Here is a 20,864-nt window from a genome sequence, read left to right as displayed (position 1 = left end):
GCGGTCATGAGTCCTCACCCTCACCAGCGGCGTCAGAGGGCCTTGGCACTGGTGGGGTGTGCCACGTGGGGAGCAGGTTTCGGGGGGTGGCGGGCGAAGGCGTAGGCCTGCCCCAGGATGGCCAGGTCCACGAGCACCTGCAGCAAGCCGCACACGCAGAACTGCAGCGGCGCGCCGTTCAGCAGGAAGTAGGCTGTCTTGAAGGTGTCGCCACTCGTCCACATGGCCACCATCTTGATGCTGTGGACACATGGCAGGGGATGAGCCGGGCAGGGCAGGCGCCCTAGGGGGCAGGGGCCGGGCCAGGTCTGTCCTTCCAGCCCTTGTGTGACGGGGACAGGAGGCCGTGCGGCTAGGGGTGGCGCGAGTGCCCGCCGGCCTCATGCACTTTCTGGGTGGCTGGTGGTCCGGGAAGGGCAGGGCCGGCCACCGCCTGCACACTCACACATGCCCACCACACATGCACACGGGCATGCGTGCACCTTTTCTGTCTTGAAGCAACTGTCAGAGAGATTTCCTAAGGATTTCCCCTTAAAAAAATACGAAGTTGTTATGCGCTGAGACATGGAGCAGCCCCAGTGCCCGGAGCAGACGAGTGGCCGGCACCGTGGCCGATGGACACGAGGGTGCTGCTCACCCAGAATGTGCTGTTTGTGGCCACGCGGGTGGCACGGAGGAAAGATAAACATGGGGGTCTCTCGGGGGTGTGGACTATAGAGACACCCAACAAAGGTCAGGGAGACGAGGGGCGCCAGCTGGGGCGGCGGGGCACCCCGGGTGACGGGAGAACCTCGAGGCTACCCCTGAGAAGTCAAACGCTGCCCACAATGAACAGCACTGGAAGAAAATAAATATAATGAAACATTCAAAATGAAGCTGCCGTTGCTTCCAAGGCAGCGAAAAAAACCATGAAGCTTTTGGAACGACCCTTACCAGCTAGCGCTGCAAGAGCCAAAAGTCGCATCCCGCGGGGCGCTCGCCTGCCCCCCACTCCCACCTGCCCTGGACCCGCAGACGGTTCCCTGAGCAATCGCCTCAGGCAGGGGGCGCGGGCGGCTGCGCCCCTCCCTCATCGCAAGCTCAGGGCCTGCCCAGGCTGGCGCCGCGCCTACCTCATGCCCTCCGTGGAGCGGTGGCGGTGGTTGCGGTACAGCTGCGGCAGGCCCAGCATGGCCTCGGTCAGCACGGCCAGGAAGCCCAGCGTCTCCACGAACACGACTGAGTCAATGGACAGGTAGGTGATGTAGCCGGCCACGCCGGTGAAGGCCAGCACGCACTGCACGTAGTCGCTGAAGCTGCTCCAGCGCCAGAAGTGCTGCGGGTCGAAGTCTGGGCGGGAGAGACATAGGGTGTGCGTCAGCGAGGGCTGGGTGGGGCCGGGGGGCAGGGCCGGCATGGGGGGGCAAGGTGCGGGGCCTGCAGGATGGGGCGGGCATCCGGAAGGGGCTGCGGGGATGGGGCAGGGGCTGCGGCGGGCCTGGGGCCAGGGGCAGGGGCGGTGGTGGGCAAGACGCAGGGCCTGCCACCCTCCGCCCGAGACCACTGCACTTTCAAGGGGCACAGACCACACCTCGGCAGGAAGACGCGGCTCCCCTAGCATGTGCGGAGAAGAGCCGAGGGCGTCGGAGCCCCTGGAATCTCCTCTCGGCTCAGAACTCGCACCCTTCCCCGTGTGAACTATTCACCCACATGTCTCCACCTTCACACGGAAAAGCGCAGCGCCGGGCCGGGCCAGGCCAGGCCTCCGCAGCCCACGTAATGGCTGAACGCGCTAAGAAGAACCTGGATCCTTGTCCAGTGCGCAGCCCTCGGAGGGCTGGACAAGAGAAGGCTCTCAGCACGAGGCGCAGGAGGGTGTCACGGGTGTGTCCCGAGACCCCAGTCTGCAGCGGGGCTCTGCCGCCGGCACACAAAGGGGATGCTCAGCACAAGCTCTGCAGTGCCGGGGAGGGCGAGCACCAGGTCCCACTCAGTCCTGGCGGAGTCTGGGGAGGCCCCCACTGAAAAGAAGCCCCAGGAAGGGCTGCAGGCCAGTTGGGGCGCTGCTGGGGCTGGACATGGGTGGAGTCCAAGCCCTCCTAGCCCCCAAGCCTGGCAGTGCGTCCTGCCCCAAGTGAGAACACCCGGGCACCCAGCGTAGGTGGGGTCGGGCAGGACGTGTGCCTGAAAGCCTGAGGTCGCCAGGAGGGCACGAGCCTCCATGCAGGCTGATGCTGGGTGCCCAGGGCCAGCGGGGAGCGGTCTCCTGTGCCAGGCCAGGGGGACTGCCGGACACACGCACACGGGCGTCCAGACAGCGGTGACAGCGTGTGCCTTGGCGTGTCCAAACAGCAAGGTCCCTGCCCGAGCTAGGGGTGGGGAGACACCGCGAGGTCACCTGGGTGCGCTGGGAGACCAGCGCGCTGAGCGGCCGAGGAGGCAGGGTCAGGGCGCCTGCCAGAGCCTTCCTGGGCCGGGTCCTTGGAGCGCCGCTGGCGCACGGGTGACAGAAAGCCCCAAAGCGACCAAGGCCGCCCAAGGTGGCGACGGGGGGGGGCGCCCGACACCCGCGACCGCGCCCCGCGTCCCAGCGCCTGCCGCCCGGGGCTCCAACTGCCTCGGGATCGGGGCCTGACAGGCCGGCCTGGGCGCAGGCAGCGGCGGTCATCCCAGCCCGGCGCCCCGCCGCCCCCGCCCGCCCCCCGAGCCCCTGCGCCCCGCGGCACGACGCGCCTGGGCACGCGGGGCCGCTCCTCCCCAGCTGGCGGCCGGCGGGTGGAGAAGCTTCGGAGGAGAAGCCCCCGCTGGGGGCGGCTGGAGGGGACCTCGCGGCCCACGCGCCCCCTGCCCCGCGCCCCGCGCAGCTGACGCCCTCGCGGTCGGCCACGCGGCCGGTGCCCGGGCAGGCGCGACGAGCCCGGCCGGCAAGGGAGGCGCGGACGGTTCCGGGCGCGGTTGCGGCCGGGGCGGTGCCAGCGGCCGAGCCGCGCGGAGGCTTCCACAGGCCGGACAGACGGGCGCAGCGCCCCCCCAGCGCCCCCGGCCGGGCCGCCGCCATGGCCCCCTCCCCCAAGCCGACGTCGGAGGCAGAACTGCGCACCGCCAGGCGGGCCGGCCTCGGCCGCCGCGAGACCCCGGGGCCGGGCGGCGGGAGGACAGGGAGCGCCAGGAGGCCTGCGCGCCGCAGAGGACCCCCGGGCGGGAGCTGCAGGCGCCTGACCCCACCCTGAGCAGCACCTCCGGCTGTGAAATTTCCTTGAAAGGGTGGCGCTCACGTCCTGCTCCTAACACAGCAACGACTCACAAAGTGATGCTCCCCCAAGGCCCGGACGGCGCGGGCAGCGCAGGCCAGAGAGGACACCAAGAAAAGGAGAGAACCACGGGCGAGACACTCCTCATGAAACACCCGGGCCCCTGCCGCCTGCCGGTGAGGTCGGCAAGGTCACAGGCTCCAAGGTCCACATAGGAGAACAAGCCACAGTTCTCTACCACAGCGGCGGACGGTCCCGGCGACACCGGAAAAGCAGGGCCACGTGCGACACTTTTTTTTTTTTTTAAGATTTATTTATTTATTTAGACAAGCACTGGGTACAGCCAGAAGCGCGGGAGGGTGAGAGAATCCACCAGAGCCAGAGCGGGGAGCAGAGCAGGCAGAAGGACCGAAGGACACTGCTGAGGGGAGCAGCGGGCGGCAGGAGAGGTCTGCGCGCCCTGTGGGACCCTCCTCCGGTGGCCGGGGATCGAACCGGCGCTGCAGAGGCTGCGGGCAGCTTCACAGGCCAGCGTTCAACTGCTGCACCACCGGGGAGGCCCCCATGTGCGACACTTTCCAAGAACACGAGACCATTGGGGACAAGCTGCCCAGCATGAGACCAGGGTGTTGGCCACAGCCACTGCCTGAGGAAGCCCTGAGGCTGGGCCACCCCAGCCCCTCACCCAAGGCACAGCTGTGGCCAAGCCAAAGCCATGGGGAAGGGTGTCGGGGGAGCCGGGCGGCTCCCAAGGGCCCCCATGGACACCTGACCAGCCTGTTCCTCCAGCAGTGAACTTCCCAGTGACCGCTGCCCGGGGCAGGCTCTTCCCACTGGCGGCCCCAAAGCAACCCTGAAGCAATGCCTGACACACCGAATCCCAGGTTGGGGGGCAGGGTGCTGTCCTGGGAATGCCGGGGAGGCTCTCAGACACCCACAGGCCGGCAGCCCAGCACTCCCCACGCTGTGAAGATGCTGACTGTCCCCAAATCAGCCTGTAGGTCCCAGACAGAACCCCAGTCAGAACCTTAACATGTCCTAATGTGACCCTGACGGGCTGATATCAAATCCTTACGCAGAAGCCAAGGGCCTGGAACAAGGGAGGAAGCTGTGGCCGACTTCAGTGTGTTCCGAAGCCACAGTCAGACGGGCCAGTGGGGAGCCCCACGGCATGTACCAGTCTGGGAGCAGCCCCATGCGGACAGCGGCCCCCCACAGGTGCACAGGCCTTCAGGACGCATGGGCGCGGTCATCAAGCCGGACCCCACTCCAGCTCCCGAGCAGGAAGTGACAGCAGCGGGTCACAGGCCCAGAGGCAGAGCCTGAAGCTGCGAGGCCGGCAGGGGCTGCCCTGCCGAGACCAGGGTTTCTGCGCTGGGGCATCGACGCATGGGCCAAAAAAGGCATGGGCAAGATGGATTTCCTGAACCGAAGTCAAATTCTTGTCAAAAGATCATATTAAAAGACCAACCAAAATAAATAAACAACAAAAAATTTTAAGAACAGGGCCTCCCCTCGTGGCGCAGGCGGTTGAGCGCAGCACTGGGAAGCCGACCACAGCCTCTGCAGCGCGGGTTCAGTCCTGGCCGCCGGGGAGGACCTACATGGCGCGGCAGACTCTCCTGTCCCCGCTGCTCCCCTCAGCAGTGCATTTCCTCGCTCTGCCTGCTCTGCTCCCCGCTCTGTCTCTGGTGGATCCTCTCACCCTCCCGCGCCTCTGGCTGCACCCCAGTTCTTGGATAAATAAATCTTTAAAAAGAAAAAATATTTTAAGAACAGAAAAAATCACAAGACAAACCATGAAGTGGGAGAAAACGCTGCACGCTGTGTGCGCGCGCCGTGTGGACCTGGGTCCAAAATACAGAAAAACTCAAAACTCACTAAGAACAATTCAAGTCGGCAAAAGAGTAAACACTTCTCCAGCGCACGGTGGCGCGGGCTCGCATCCGGGAGGAAGCGCCACATACAAGAGGCGACGCACCGCGAACCTGTCCCAGCAGCGAAAACGTCCAGAGCCGGGGCCTGCAGGCCGCGGGGGGCGGCGGGGCGCGGGCCGCGGGGGGGCGGCGGGGCGCGGGCCGCGGGGGGCGGCGGGGCAGGGGCCGCGGGGGGGCGGCGGGGCACGGGCCGCGGGGGGGCGCGAGGGGCACGGGCCGCGGGGGGGGCGCGAGGGGCACGGGCCGCGGGGGGGCGCGAGGGGCACGGGCCGCGGGGGGGGCGCGAGGGGCACGGGCCGCGGGGGGGGGCGGGGCACGGGCCGCGGGGGGGCGGCGGGGCACGGGCCGCGGGGGGGGCGGGGCACGGGCCGCGGGGGGGCGGCGGGGCACGGGCCGCGGGGGGGCGGCGGGGCACGGGCCGCGGGGGGGCGGCGGGGCACGGGCCGCGGGGGGGGGCGGGGCACGGGCCGCGGGGGGGCGGCGGGGCACGGGCCGCGGGGGGGCGGCGGGGCACGGGCCGCGGGGGGGCGGCGGGGCACGGGCCGCGGGGGGGCGGCGGGGCACGGGCCGCGGGGGGGCGGCGGGCCGCGGGGGGGCGGCGGGGCACGGGCCGCAGCGGGGGGCGGCGGGCACGGGCTGGGAGGCGGCTGAGCCTCGCCGAAGGCAGCTCTTACCAGAGGGTCCGGCGGTGCGGGCGGGCGCGGGGCAGCGCTGAGCAGCAGCCGGGGAGGCCCGCGGACGAGCAGGGCGGGGCGGAGCCGGCGGGGGGGATGGGCTGGGGCGCCGCCCCGGGGGGCTGGGCCGGCGAGGGTGGGAGGGTCGGAGGGTTGGGGGTCGGGGGTCGGAGGGTCGCGCGCACAGCGAGGCCACGGTGCCGCCGCCGCTCCGCAGGCACAAGCCCAAGGGACGGGGCAGCCGAGGCCTGACCGCCCGCCCCGCCCGCCCCGCCCGCCGCGCTTTGCTGAAGGCGCCCGACCGGGCCGTGTCCGCGGAGGCTGCCGGCCGCGCCCCCGCCGCTCCCCCAGCCCCGCCCCGGCGAGGCCAGGCTGCTGGACATCACCCCGGCCGGCAGCGGCGGCCCCGTTGGGCCTGGACGGGCCCTCGCCCCGCTGGCCGCAGCCCCCGCTGCGGGCGTCGCCAGGCCCCAGAGCGCGCGCCCACCCCCGGCCCGCGCCGGCCCCACAGGCCTTTCCAGGAGGCCGGAGCCGCAGCTGGCGGACCCCCAGCCCCCCGCCCCGCTGGGCCGCTGGGGGCCCCCGAAGAGGGACGCCGGCCCCGCCCAGGCCACGTCCCCGAGCGCGCCCCGCCCAGCAGCCGGAAGGGCCTCGGCCTGAGCCCCAGGCACGCCGCGTCCAGCGTCTCCTTTTTTTTGAGAAGAGAAACCCACACATGACGGAGACGCAGTCTCCCCGCAAACGCTGCGCTTCACACCCCGCCCGCACTGAAGCCGCGGGCTCCTGTGGGTGTCAGGCCGGCCCCGAGCACCCCCAGCCCCGGGGGGTCACGGCAGCGGGGGCCACCAGCCGAGCACGGGCCTGCGCGGAGGGCAGAGACGGGACCAGCGTCTGCTACAGCTGTGTCTCTGCACGTCCTCAAACCAGATCACGCCTGAAGGAACCACAGAAACACCAGGAGCACCCCGCAAACCCCCGCCCCCGCCACGGGGCTCCAGCCGGGAGGTGCAGGGCGCGGCCTGGGCTGCAGCGAGGGCAGACGGTTCTGATCTCAGCTTCAGAAACAAAGGACACAAAAACAATTATTCAAAAGAACACCTGCACCCCTGTAAACACAGGGGTATTTATAATTGCAGCACTATTTACAATAGCTGAGACTTGGAAACAACCCAAATGCCCAAAAATAGATGACTGGATCCAGAAGAGGTGGTCCATGTACACACTGGAATATTACTCAGCCATCAAAAAACATAAACTCATGCCATCCGCAGCAGCATGGATGGAGCTAGAAGGGACCATGCTCAGTTAAGTCAGAAAGAAAAAGAAAAATATCCGATGGTTTCACTTATAGGAGGAATTTAGGGAAACCAAATAAGGCATTAGGGGAAAAACAGTATCAATTTAAAAAACAAAACAGGGCCTCCCCGGGGGCGCAGCGGTTGAGCGCTGGGCTGCGTAGCTGCCCCCAGCCTCTGCAGGGCCGGTTCCATCCCAGGCTGCTCCCCGGCCACCAGAGGAGGGTCCCACATGGCGCGCAGACCTCTCCTGCCGCCCGCTGCTCCCCTCAGCAGTGTCCTTCGGTCCCTCTGCCTGCTCTGCTCCCCGCTCTGGCTCTGGTGAATTCTCTCACCCTCCCGCGCTTCTGACTGTGCCCAGTGCTTGTGTAAATAAATAAATAAATCTTTAAAAAAAACAAAACAAAACAAAACAAAACAGACAACTATAAATCAGAAACATTCTGCAAGGAGGGGAGGGATCAAAACAGGGTGGGAAGAGCCCAGCACTACAGTGATGGTGCAGGGTGAGGTGGTGGGAATTCTATGGGGACTACCCCTGAGGAAAGAAAGAAAGGGAGGGAGGGAGGGAGGGAGGGAGGGAGGGAGGGAGGGAGGGAAGGAAGGAAGGAAGGAAGGAAGGAAGGAAGGAAGGAAGGAAGGAAGGAAGGAAGGAAAGCTGATGTAAAATATCAATTTTAAAAAAATTAAAAAAATAAACCTGAGGCCTAAACACAACCACGAATGGCTTTGAGGACAAGCCGAGCAGGAGACTGACTGAGCGTCCTCCTGAACACAGCCACAGACGCCTGTTCCTTCTCACTCTCCCGGCTCTCAGGACCCTGCCCGCCATCATCCACCCGCATAGCATACTCGCCCCAATTAATGAGACAAGTCAGGAGTTTTGTTGTTGCTGCTGTTGCTGCTTCTTACTAGCCAGAAAGTTCTATGCTGTGATTCTACGCACTACCTACCCCTGTTCATTTTAATGACTGAATAATATTCCACTGCGTGTGTATGTAGATTGCTGTACTTAGCACTTCCTTCTCTTAATTAAGCGAGACTCTGAAAGATAAAAGTTTGCCCCCCGCGGTGGCCACGGCCTCGGACGGCATCCGACAGCAGCGCAGGCAGATTTCTGCTTGTTCCCTCTCCTGACTGACTGAAAAGTTAAGTTAGCGCAACTCTGAAGTAGATTCTGGTAAGATACACACTGTAAGTCTTAGAACAACCACTAAGAAAGTAAGAGGATTATTAAAATTATCACAAAGGAATAAAACACTGCACGAGAAAACATTTGCTTAACACAAAAGAAAACAGCAAAGGAGGCACAGTGGTGGTAAAAAGGCATGAGAAGTGCAGAAAAGACAGAACAGTGGCCGAAGTCCAGGAATATGACCACGGCAGGAAGTGTGAACGAGGCTCACAGCACAATCGCGGGGCAGACCCGGCAGGAGGAACGCCCTGGGTCTCACGAGGTGCTATCTGGGCGCCACACAGTGTCCTCGGAGGAGCAAGCAAGTTAGAAGCGCGCGGATGGAAAGAGATAGGCCTGCAGCCCCCCGCCACGGCAACTCTGTGGGTATCAGAAAAAAACTGATCTCAGAACAACAACGAAAAATACTAGAACTTGACCGACATTTAAAACTGACAAAAGAGGCAATTCGTCCCCAAAACATAGGAAGCAAAACTGACAAAGATGGAAAGAGAAGCAAATAATTAAAACCAATGGGGAAGGTTAATGTACACAGTTCGTGCACGGGGTGGACGCTCCCAGCGACAACCAGACAAGGGGATTTGAGAAGAGACGACTCAAGCCAGAACCACCTCCAGCAGGGCTCACGGTCTCCAGGACAGCCTCTGGGGCAGGCCAGCTGTGAGGCCGTAAAGCAAAACTCGGCTTAAAATGATTGGAATAATGCAGTGGAGTCAAATCAGCAACAGAAGGAAACTCTGGAGAATGCAAGTATTTGTGGAAATTAAATAACAAAATGGTCAAAAAAGAAAAGATGAGGGAAATTTTTTAAAAGATTTTAAGATTCATAAAAACAAAATCATACCAAAACGTATAAAATGTAGCTAAAGCAGCCCTTAGAAACTATGGGGGGGGGGGGCTCCCTGGTGGCATGGGAGTTAAAGACAGCGCTATCAAGCAATCCGAAGCCTCTGCAGCATGAGTTTGATCCCCAGCCCACCAGGGAGCAACCCACATGGCACAGCAGACCTCTCCTGACTCCCCGCTGTTGCCCTCCGCAGTGGGTTTCAGTCATTCTGCCTGTTCTGCTCCCCACTATCTCTGGTGACTCCACCTCTGGCCTGTACCCCAGCTCTTGTATGCATAAATAAATAAAAAGAAATCTTTGTTTTTTTAAAGACACTATGGCTCTAAGTGCGGTATTGAAAGAGAAGAAAAATACTTCAAACCAATACCGAACCTCCCGCCTTCAGAAACTGGAAGAGCAAATGAAACCCAAAGCAGGCAAAAGGAAAGGAATAGTGAATACTAGTGTGGAAACAGAGAATTCAAACAATATATATAGAAAATCAATAAAACCAACAGTCTTCTTGGAAAAAAACTTACAAATCTTTAGCCAGAATGACTAAAGGGGGAAGGAAGAGTAACATGGGGGGCCCCAAAGGATGGACGAGAAGACTGGACGGGGCAGAGCGGGCATCAGCACCCACCGCAGAAGGTCCATGAAGGCCCCAGAGAGCAGGCACGTGGCGGCAAGCAGGTCGGACATGAAGGGAACAAGTGCCGAGAACGAAACCAGGACGACTAAGCCAGGCAGAAACAGAAAACCTGAGTGCACTTAGGAGGAGAGACTGGCCTCGTGTTCCAGACTGTCGAGACGGGTAGCAAAGCCCAGGCCCAATATCTCGTGGGCTAATTCCAGCCAACATTGAAAGACTCAACAAAGCTGTGACTAGTAAGACCAAAATATGTCGTCCACAGTAGAGTGAAAAATGCACAACATCGTATTAAAGTCATCAGAGTTGCTAAGAGACTAGTGCCTCAATTATTCTAACAACGAAGAAGTGGTAAGTGATGTGACAGAGGTGCTAGCATCTCACAATACACAAGGTGACAAATCCACATGTTGTACACCTTAAATTTACACAATGCATAGACCAAATATATGTCAATAAAAAAGTTAAGTAATAAAAGACTGATACCAGGGCCTCCCTGGGGGTGCAGGGGTTAGTTAGTCCCGGCAGGAGGAACGCCCTGGGCCTCACGAGGTGCTATCTGGGCGCCAGATAGCGCTATCAAGCTACCACCAGCCTCTGCAGCAGGAGTTCGATCCCCAGCCAGGGAGCTCCCCACAGGGCGCAGCAGACCCCTCCTGTCTCCCGCGGCTCCCCTCAGCAGTGTGTCTCAGTGGACCCACCTGCTCTGCTCCCCACTCGGTCTCTGGTGAATCCTCTCGCACACAACCCCCTCACCCTTACCCCCCCCTTACACCCCAGTTCTTGTATGCATAAGTAAATAAATCTTAAAAAAAAAAAATACTGATACCAACCCTTCACAAAAAAGTACCAACCCTTCACAAAAAAGAAAGAAGAGGAAATTTCCCTGTTGCAATTTATTTTATAAGGCCAGTGCAGTTCCGATATAAAACAAAAGTCATCACTAGGGCAGAGTAAAATCTCTTGTAATATGGACACCAACGTCCTCAGCACAACACTAGCAAACCATGCGGCAACGTGGGGGGGGCTTCACACCACGCCCGCCCGGACGGGATTTGCCCAAGAATGCAGGGTTGGTGAGAGCGGGGCCTGCCGGGGACCCACCGAGCAGCGCCAGCGCGTCACCCGGCCGCCCGCAGCGGCCACCCAGCAGGGGCGTCCACAGAACCAGGACGGGCCTCGCACAGCGCCGGGCCCCGGGCGCCCCCGTCGGGCGCCCCGTCGGCGCGGCGGACACGCAGACCCTCCCCGGCCACCGGGAGGGAGCGGACGGCAGACTGGAAAGGAAACCCGAAACCACCTCCAGGGGCGCATCACACAGCATCACACAGCCGAGGGAGTGGAAGCTCCGAAGGCCCCGCGGGAAACTTCCAGAGTGGAAAAGCCAGTCCGGCGAGGTCGCAGGACACGGAACACGCAAAACCAAATTCATTTCTGCCGCGTCCAAGAGCAAAACCCGCGAACCTAAGGAACCAGCCCAGCGCGCGCGCTTAAACGACTCAAACAATTTGAAGTAAACGTAAGAAACGGATCGTCCGATCATTTCCCTCTGTCCTTCCTGCGCCTCCCCCGGGGCGGGCAGCCGGGGCGCAGGGCGCGGGGCGCAGGCGGGGCGCGGGGCGCGGGGCGCGGGCGGGGCGCGGGGGCTCGTGCAGCGGTACCTACCCAGACACGACCGCCGCGGGGGGGCTTTGAGTTCTTCGTCCTTATTACCTGCAGCCACATTTAAGGAGCGGGAGGGCGGGCGGAGGAAGGAGAGACAGAACAGGGCGGCTCAGCGCGGGCAGCGGCGAGCCCGCCCCGGCCTCCTCCCGGGCGCGCAGGGGCCGTCGGCGCTGACGGTCTTGCGCCTCTGCGCGCCTCTCCCAGCGAGTGCCTGGGGCCGGGGGAGGCCCTTGGGGCCAGAAGTCAGCCCACCCTCACGGGCGTCCAAGATCCAGGGCACGAAGCTGGGGGCGGCGCCGCGTGCAGGGCGCGCGGCCTCTCCCGCCAGCCAGACGCCGGGCGCGCAGGGTGGGGCCCGCTCCCCAGGCCTGGGGGAGCCGCGATGACGCCCCCGCGCCTCCAGCGGGGGCCGGGGCGGAGGGGGCGCGCCCCGAGCGCGGGAAGGCCGCAGGGTCCTCGCCCGGTGCAGCTTCTAGCTGGACACGGGGAATCTGCAAGGAAATCGCTGAAGGCAAGCACCAGCCCTGGGCGCGGCCGGCGCCCGGAGAGCGACCTGGAGGGTCTCATAAACCCGCGGCCCGCGCCGGCCACAGCCCCCCCCCCCCCCCCCCGCCGGACCCGGGCTCTCACAGCGGCCAGCAGCGCCCTCTCAGCTCAGCTCGTCGCTGTGTCCCTCGCTTTAGACCAACGGCGCCACCCACTGGCACCTCCGGAGACAGCGAGGCCCCCTGGAGGGGGTGAGGCCAGGGCTGGGCTTCGCCCTGGTCCCTTTCCCGCCAGCACACGCCGTCCCCTCAACGCCTCCCACCCAGCCCCGAACCCCACAGCGGCCCTGGGCCCCGACACTGTGTCCAAAACCACTCAGGCGCCTGGACTCCTGGGAGAAAGGCGCCCTGGTCCAGCCGGCCTCCCTGAGAGCTCAGGGCAGCTCCGACGGTTGGGCCAGGGCTTCAGCCAGAATACCCGGCCAGGAGAGCTCGTGGAATACGTCAAGTCCACACATTCTGCATAAAATAAAAACAAATGTGGCCACGGGCGCAGGGTCCCAGGGAACCAGTTTTGAGAACCGGCAAATAGAGAGGAAGACGGTCGTGTTCACACATCACTCCCCGGACAGCGGGGTGGCCTGTATGGGGGCCGCGCCCGGTGGAGCAGGTGCGCAGCTGGCACGCTGCTCCCGACAGGGCCGGGCTGGGCAAGCCCCGCAAAGCCGAGCACCAGGCCCGCACTTGGGCCTGCGCAGGGGACCAGGCCCTGCTTCCAGCCCTGGGCATCCTCACAGGCCCTGGCCTTCTGGATGCCACCAGCAAGGAGCCCCGGGCCTGGGCGGCCCAGCACCCCCGGGTGTGGGCCCTGCTGGCGCCCTGGGACAAAGTGCCAGTTCACCGGACAAGGAGGAAGGGGCAGGAAGGTCAAAAACCTCCAAAGACGGCCCAGCAGACAGAGCAGCCCGAGCCCCGCCCAGGAGCCCCACACCAGGAGGGGGCGGCAGCAGGAACCCGCGAACAGTGGAGAGCGAGGGATCACTCAGCTTCAAGGGGTGATGAAGTGCCGAGGTGGTTTTGATGCTTGGCTTGCGGAGGTGCTCAATACAGAGGCTCCAGACAGAATTGTGTCTGGGATTCGCTTTCGGCGCTGCCAGAGGGGCGGCCGGAACTGAGGAGGCAGGCCCGCCCGCCCCGCCCTCCCGGCCCCTACTCTGTGTCCACAGTAGCAACAAAAGCCACCGCGTCCCGCACAGTCGCCCACCGCCGGCGGCGGGTCTTCCAGAACAGAGGCCGGCTCGGAGCCGGTGCGGCCACCCCAGGCTGGCCTCTGCGGCCGGCAGGCGTGGAGAAGGCCTCCCAGAGGAAGGAGGAATGTTTAAAACTTTGGTGCTAACTTGGAAATGATCCCAATTTTGTGATAGGGGAATAACTGAAAAAGAAAAAAAGAATAAACTGGGACAGTGAACGCTCAAAATGCGGGAGGAGGGAAGCAGGTTCCCCTTCCCGCAGGTGTCCCCGAGAGGCCAGGGTGGGCTCCGGCTGTGCTGCCAACCGTCGCAGGGCCTCCCTCCCTCCCTCCCTCCCTCCCTCCCACCACTGTTTCTTTAAACTTGACCTCCAAGTTGAACTGGCGACCTTCAGAATTAAAAAACTAAAGACGCGGGAAAGCGCAACAGTTAAGTCCAGGCTGCCCCGCCCGTGGGGACGCTGGTGCTGGACTCTCTGGACCGGCGCCCCAGGGCCGCCCGGGCTGCCGGCAGAGGCTGCCAGTAGGATGGCCGCAGGCCCCGGGCAGCTCCCAGACCTCCCTGTCTGGAGCGTGGGCCTCCGCGCCAGCTTCCGATGGGTGAGCGGGACAGACACGCAGCGTGAGGGCGCGAGGACAGGGACATGCAGACGCCGGCCTTGGGTCCAGCGTCGAGAGTGTGGGCCGTGCGGGCCTCAAGAACCTACAGCTGCTCAGAAGTCCGGGCACCTGCGGCCTGGCCTGGTCACCCTCTTTGTCCCCATCCCCACCGAGGGCCTCGGGACATCAGGACCGCACCCCGGCCAGGAGAAGTGACTCGTCACAGGCTCCGGGACATGTGGGGCCGTGACCGGGAAAGGTTGCTGGTAAAATTTGGAGTCCAGTCCTTTCCCCGGAGCTGGACTGGCCATTTTGACTCAGCCCGGGCTCCCCAGCGGGAAGGACGGCCGTGGCCTGCCTCTCACAGCGCTTCTCCCGAGTCCAGGGGTGCGGCCACAGGCTCGCCAGCCCCGCCAGCCTGCCGCTCACCGCCTGTGCCAGCACCAGCCCTGCTGAAAAGCAGGCGAAGGTGCATGTAGGGGTGACTGTTGCAACAAGGTCAGTCAACATCTTGGGGCTCAGCCTAGGGCGGAGCCCCAGCTGGCGCCCGGCTCCGTGCCAGGGCCCGCCTGCCCCCACGGGGCCAGAGCCTGGCCCGGGGCCTCAGCGCCCAGCCCTGGGTGTTTGGCCCCCACCCAGCAGAGCTGGCTCAGGGCCTGGCTCCATCCCAGGAAGCGATGGGTGCCTCTCAACCACTCTGGCCACGCCTACTGCACCTGGGCGTGGGGGTGCCAGGGAGACGGCAGAGCCGTCAGCAGCAGGCAGCGGGTGACCTGCTTCCCAGGGCCCAGGCCCGGGGCAGGGCACGCCCAGGCAGCAAGTGCCTCTCTGGGCAGAGGCCGCTGCGCTGTCACCGTGGGAGGGGCTGGCAGGGGAGCACCCAGGGTCCCACCCAGAACCTGGCCGATGCGGGGGCCCCGGAGCCACGGCGGCACGGTGGCCAGCAGACCTCACAGCCCCGGGACCAGCTGCCATGTGGCCACAGCTGCACTTCCTGCCTGCCCGGATGTGCAGGAGGAGCAAACACAGGCACCAGACCTGACCGGCCCCGCCCGGCCCCCCTGCCCATTGCACCCACCTGCGAAGCAGCGGCGCCGGGCGCTCAGCTCGCTGGCCACGCGGACCTCGGTGCACAGCCGCAGCATGAGCAGCATGGCCAGGATCATCACCACACTCTGCCAGAGCAGCGGGGACTCGAAGCGCCTTCCGAACCTGGGGAGACATGCGTCAGGTTGGGCAGCGCCCTCCGGGGACCCGCCAAGCCGCCCGCCTGGCAGCAGCCCCCGACCCCAGCCTCCCCGGCTGTCTACTGGCTTGCAGTCTGGCCTCCTGTGAGGCCCGAAGCCCAGTGTGGGCAAAGCAGCAGGCGTCCCAAACTTCCACCCCACCAGAGACTGGGCAGCCCCGAGTGCCACACAAAGGCCCGAATGCCAGACCCAGGCCCAATGCCCCCTGACCGAGACCCGAGGCCACTGTCTTTCGCGGCCCCTCCAGCCCTCCTGCTGATTTCTCTCTCAGGAGTGCCCTGGACCCGAGCTCCCCGAGGCCGCCCCCCAGGCCATAGCTGGTGTCCGCTTTGCCCCTCAGAAGACCCCAGTTCCCAGGGCCGCGGCCAACACTGCCCGCAATACCAGCCTGGCCGTGCCCTGGACCCAGGCCCACAGAGCCCCCACCTCCAAGCCACACCCCCACCTCTCCTGGCCCCCCCACTCCAGCTTGCACAGCAAGGCTATGGCCCGAGGGCACATACAGGGCCTGAGCTGGTGGTCAGCACATCCAGAAAGGGGGTTCGGGCAGCAGTGACCCCACTTGTCCAGAGGATGAGGAGACAGACAAGCACGCAGCCCAGCTCCCACCAGCTGGCCTGGAACCCCCCAGGGTGGGCACCCGGAGAGCTGGCCACAGAGACCAGCGCAGGCCCCACTAGGCTGCTGCTGTGAGACGGAAAGATGTCGAGAAATCAGAGCAAAACAGCTTTTGCAGGGCCTCCCCAGTGGCGCAGCAGTTGGGCGCTGGGTTGCGAAGCTGCCCGCAGCCTCTGCAGCGCCGGTTCAATCCCCGGCCGCCAGCGAGGGCCCCCCATGGCGCGCAGACCTCTCCTGCCGCCCGCTGCTCCCCTCAGCAGTGTCCTTCGGTCCTTCTGCCTGCTCTGCTCCCCGCTCTGGCTCTGGTGAATTCTCTCACCCCCCCGCGCTTCTGACTGTGCCCAGTGCTCATATAAATAAATAAATAAATCTTTAAAAAAAAAAAAAAAAAAAAAAAAAAACAGCTTTTGCAAAAGCCGGCCAGGAGGAGGCACCACGCCCTGTGTGGGGCCCCCGGGGCCAGCAGCTGGCCAGGCTCTGATCAGCCTGGGGACCTCCTGATAGCTGGCAGGCAGCACCCCCAAACAGGCCTGGCCCGGCCCCGCCCGTGAGCACTGCCCCGCGAGGAGAGCACTGCCCAGTCCAGCCGCAGGTGTGGGGGTGAAGGGAGCACCACTCCGGCCCAGTCACAGTGGCCCAGGGAGCTGGCGAGGAGGCAAAGCGAGCAGCCTTTTGCGGCCTGTGCCTGGAGACAGGCAGGCCCCGGGGACACTCCCTCCTGCGGAGGGCATCTGGGTCGGGGGCTGCTATTTCTCTGGCCGCCTCCTCCTCCATGGGAGAAGGGCCGGGATGGAGATGAGGTGGAGCCGGGAAGGGAGGAGGCCAGCCTGGAGGGGCCTGCGCAGGGGTCAGCACAGCTGCACGGGGTGGGCGGCGGGATCGGCAAGCTCCCTGTGTGGGGCTACTCCCTCCTGTGTGGAGGGTCTCGGGGTATGGAGCTGTAACGGGGGTCCCCAGGAAAGGGGGGTTCCAGGTTTCCTGCCCACCCAAGGGAGGGCGGGGCTAAGCAGGGGGAGAAGCTGAGGAGGAGACTGAGGAAGGAAGGAGCAGGATGGAGCCAGGAGGAGACCTGGGGGAGGCCCGTGGAGCAGAGAGACACGTGAAGAAGCTGCGCTTGTCTTGTGGTCGTGGACTGGGGGACGCAGATGCGGGTGAGAGACCCGTGGGGAGGGGACAGTGGCGGCTTTCACCTTATTTTGATTTTGCTCTTTTCCTCTCTGACTTGTCTGGTTGTTTCTGATCCTTTTCTGTGGGGCCCTGCGGGAAGATGCCTTAGACGGGTGGCAGCTTTGGGGCCCTGCTCTGGGCCAGTCCTGCTTGTGTGGACTCTTACCCATGACGGGACGGGTCACTTTGGGTGCCTGATTTAGAAACTAGATTCTCTGTCTCTCCTGTATTGTTTACTGATTGCATTAAAGCTCCTTTCCATTACAGTCTCGTATGTTTTGTGTTGATGCGGCGGATGGCAGAACCGATTCAGAGCAGGCAGGCGTGCGGGGTCTGGGGTGCCCGCTCCCTGCCCTGCAACGGAGCCACCCCCCCAGCCGCAGGACAGCGGTGCCTGGGTGTCAGAATGACTCTAACCTTTCGGATACAATGTCACCACATTTCTCAGAGGCCAGACCCCTCTGGCTACATGGTGGCCACATTTGCTACAGTGTTGCCATAACTCTGTTGCCACTGTCCCCACCCCACTGGGGGTGCAGTGCTCACCCCCAGGGGGTGTCAGGAGGCCTTGGGGCGCCTCGCCCCGCAGCTCCAGGCTGTGACACGTCACTCAGGCCTGCACCCGATTTCTGACATGACTGAGGCCAAACCCTGCATGTCAGCGTTTCACGAGCCTGAGCTGGTGAAGGCCAGTTTTGCAAAAGGATGACACCACTGCATGAAGCGGGTGTGGAAACCCTGCATTCGCACGGGACAGGGGCCCCCCAGCTCTCTGCACACCTGTGCCTCCAGCTAGAGGGCCGGGGCTCCCGACAGGGGTGGGACCTGCAGCCGCTCCCTGCCCCACCCCTCCTGTGTGGGTGGTCGCTCCCCATGTGCCCCCTGCGGGGGACGAATCCCACAGCGCCCGGCCTATGTCAGGCACAGGGAACCCCTCAACTCTAGCAGGGTGACCTGGGACAGAGGGTTACAAGTGTCATCAGTGAGGGGCCGGGCGGGCGCATCTGCCTCCCATGGACAGGGGGTTTTGGGCTGGAGGGCAGGGGCCACGTCAGCGACGCGTCCCACAGGAGCCGGGTCTGAGGGGCTTCTCCATGTGAACCACCGGCACAGCCACGGTGAGCTGCACAGCCAGTGGCCCAGGCAGCGCCCGGCCTGCCCTGCCACCACCCCCGAGTCCTTAAGTCTGGATGCTGGCAGGCGCGGCCTAGTGTCTGCACAGGGGACCTGAGCCCCTGGCAGCCGGAGGGGTCAGGACGCGAGGAACAGGGGTGCATAGAGACAGCCCGCGGTGGGCAGAGCCCAGGCCCACAAGAGGCGGATGTGCCACACCCGGCAGTCCACGGGGGAGCTGGCCCCGGCTCTGCCGCCCGGCCTGGTGGGGCACTGAGAGCCGCAGTGAGGATGCTGCCAGAAGTCCTGGCTTCTCTGAACCAGACACTGAGATGGAGACGAGGCTCCTGCAGTTCTGTGTGACTGGCCTCCGGGGACGGGCCTCTAAGGGGGCCCCTCTGAGGTGCTGACCGACGCCAAGCCGGCGGCACTCCTGCCTGAGCCAGCGCTCCTGCGGTGGAAGCGCCCGCCGTGCCACCCCCCAGGGCCACCAGACCCCACTGGCCTCCATCCAGGCAGGGGTGACCCACCACACCCCGGGGAGGGAGGGGGCGTTGCCAGTCCTGCTAGGAGGGCCCCACACACATCCAGGGGGGCTGCTCCCCGAGGCTGCTGCAGTGCGCCCGGAACCCCCATGCGGGGGCCAGAGTGGCCTCGTTCAGAGCGACCGCAGGCCGTGGTCAGAGCCAGACAGATGCAAAGGGGTCACACCTGGATCGGGGTGTGACGACAGGGCGGGGTGCCGCCCCAAATGTAGGAAACCCACCCTGCAGAGGGGCGAGTTTGCCTCATGCAAGCCGGGCCTCCACGAGCTGACTTAACAGTCACTCAGCAAATGCCAGGACACGCCAAGGGCACTAAGTCCCAGCCGAAGCGGCCCCAGGCGGGATGAGGGCCTGCCCTGCGCCCTCGCCCTCGCTGCAGATGAGCCCGGCTGCCCCGGAGAAAGGCGGCTCCGGGCTCTCGGCCCTGCAGAAGAGCAAAGAGGCCATTTCATTTCCTCAGAAGAGCCCCCTCTCCGCATCTAGCTTCAGGAACCTTTTAAAGCTAAAGTCAATTTCCTTACCAGACGCTAGTGATAATCAGAGGAAGTTGGCCTGGGAGGAGCAAGAAAAAATAGTCTCAAGTGTTTCCGAGAAAGTGAACTTCCCATTTAAAACAACCACCACCAAAACACCTCGTCAGCGCCAGAGGCCCCGGGGAGGGGGGCTGGGTCCACCGCCCGGGGTCCACTGGCTCAGCTCACCCATCCAGCCGCTGGCTCTTTGCTCTCTGCTCCCTCCCACAGCCCCAGGCCAAGCAGCCAGGAACCCAGGCCAGGCCCGCAGCTTCCACTGGGAGTTCCCAGCTGGAGCCCACCGTGCAGCCTCTTAGGAAGTACGATGGCTCCCACCCACCTCTCCCCCATCAGAAGCCCCCCCAAAAGAAGCCATCTCGCGGGGAGCCTTCCATCAGCCTCGCTCCAACTCACCAGAAGAGAATCCGTAAGATGTTGGCCACCAGGAGCACCAGACACACGTGGGTGGAGAAGCCCTCGGCGTTCTGGGTCCTCCTGATGTCCCTGTACTGGGGGATGTAGGGCACCACCCCTCCGAAGACCATGGCCCCGGCCGCGCCCCAGGAGACCAGCTGGTGCAGCGGGACCAGGAGCCAATCCAAGCCTTGCGCCTCCATGGCCAGCGCCCCGCGCCAGCGGGCAGGCGGCCACCTGGCCGGCCGGGCTCCCGGGCTCCCGGATGGCGCCCGGACCGTCACCCCCACATCGCGCGGCCGCCGCGCGCGGTCCTGGGGCGCCGGCCTGGGAGGCAGGGAGGCAGGAAGCGGGTCGGGGGCGCCGGAGCGCGCGGGGTCGCGGCGCTGGGGCTCAGGCCCGCCGGGAGCAGAGGCGCGGGGCGCACGGCCGCGGGGCGCTCTGCCCGGGGGAGGGCGCTGGATCCGCGCGGGGACCGCACGGCCGGAGGCGAGGCCGGGGCGGGGCCGGGGCCGGGTGGGGGGCGGGGGGCGGGGGGCGCGGGGCGCACGGCGGGGACGCGGGGGGCCGAGCGGGGCGCGGGCGGCGGGCGGGGGCAGGTGGCCCGTCCGAGCCCGAGGACGGCGCCGGGCCCCCCAGGCGCGCAGCGGCCCCCAACACCCGGCCCTTACCAGCCGCCGCGCCGCACGCCGGGGCCGCCAGTCCGTCTGTCCGTCTGTCCGTCCGTCCGTCCGTCCGGGCGCCGGGCCCGCCCCTGCGACGTCACAATGCCTGGAGCCCCGCCCGCGGGCCGCCGCCGGGTCCTAGCGCGCGCCGGGGCGGGCGGGGCGGGCAGTGGGGGCGGCGGGGGGCGGCGGGGGGCGGCGGGGGCGCCGGCGGGTGGGGGAGGGGAGCGGGGGCGGCGGCTGGGCCCCGGCCTGACTCGGAAACACCCGCGCGCAGACGCTGCTTTCGGGGCCGCTGCCCACGTGGCCGCCCCACCGGCCCGGCGCGCGCGGACATGGCGCCGGCGCGAGCGCGGCCGCGGCCGGGGACCGGGAGCCCCGCATGCGGGTCCGCGGCCTCGCCCTGCTGCGGGGCGGCCCGGCCGGGGCGGCGGCGGCGGGAGCGGGCGGGGGCGCCAGCGGCCCAGGCTGAACTCAGCGGGCCCGCGGGCCTGCGGGGCCGGCACTGGGGTCGCCTTCCCGGCCCTGGGCGCTGGCCCGGCGGGCGCCGCCGTGGCGACCCTCACGCACCCGCCCTGCCAGGTCCCCCGGGCGTGCGCGAGAGCCCGCGCGGCGGTGCTGCCCGCCGGCTGCTGCCTGGGCCCGAGGGGACCGCGGGGCCGTCCCAGCCCCAGTCGGGGGTGACAGCGCGCCCCGCGGCCGAGCAGCGCAGGTGTCTGTGCGGCAGCCACAGGGGCCTGGAGGCGCAAGGCGAGGCCAGGTCGGGGCCCGCAGAGAG

General features: G+C 65.4%; 1 protein-coding gene across 3 annotated transcripts; it reads right to left on the bottom strand.

The window, feature by feature from the left end:
* Window positions 1-19,624, bottom strand: SLC66A2 (solute carrier family 66 member 2; the record flags this gene model as incomplete). Of its 3 annotated transcripts, XM_084252918.1 has the most annotated exons (5): window positions 1-240; window positions 1,113-1,329; window positions 11,472-11,519; window positions 14,884-15,017; window positions 19,422-19,624. In XM_084252918.1, the coding sequence occupies 5 exons, from the start codon at window positions 19,622-19,624 to the stop codon at window positions 33-35; spliced, it is 810 nt and encodes a 269-aa protein (XP_084109044.1). In that variant the 3' UTR covers window positions 1-32. The 3 variants fall into 3 exon arrangements, with proteins under 3 accessions (XP_084109044.1, XP_084109045.1, XP_084109046.1); XM_084252919.1 differs by lacking the exon at window positions 11,472-11,519; XM_084252920.1 differs by lacking the exons at window positions 1,113-1,329; window positions 11,472-11,519 and having other exon boundaries at window positions 47-240.
* Between the last annotated feature and the right edge of the window lie 1,240 nt (window positions 19,625-20,864).

The sequence above is a fragment of the Talpa europaea genome (genome assembly GCF_964194135.1).
Source record: "Talpa europaea genome assembly, chromosome: 13".
NCBI lineage: Eukaryota > Metazoa > Chordata > Mammalia > Eulipotyphla > Talpidae > Talpa > Talpa europaea.
This window is presented reverse-complemented; position numbering and strand designations above follow the sequence as displayed.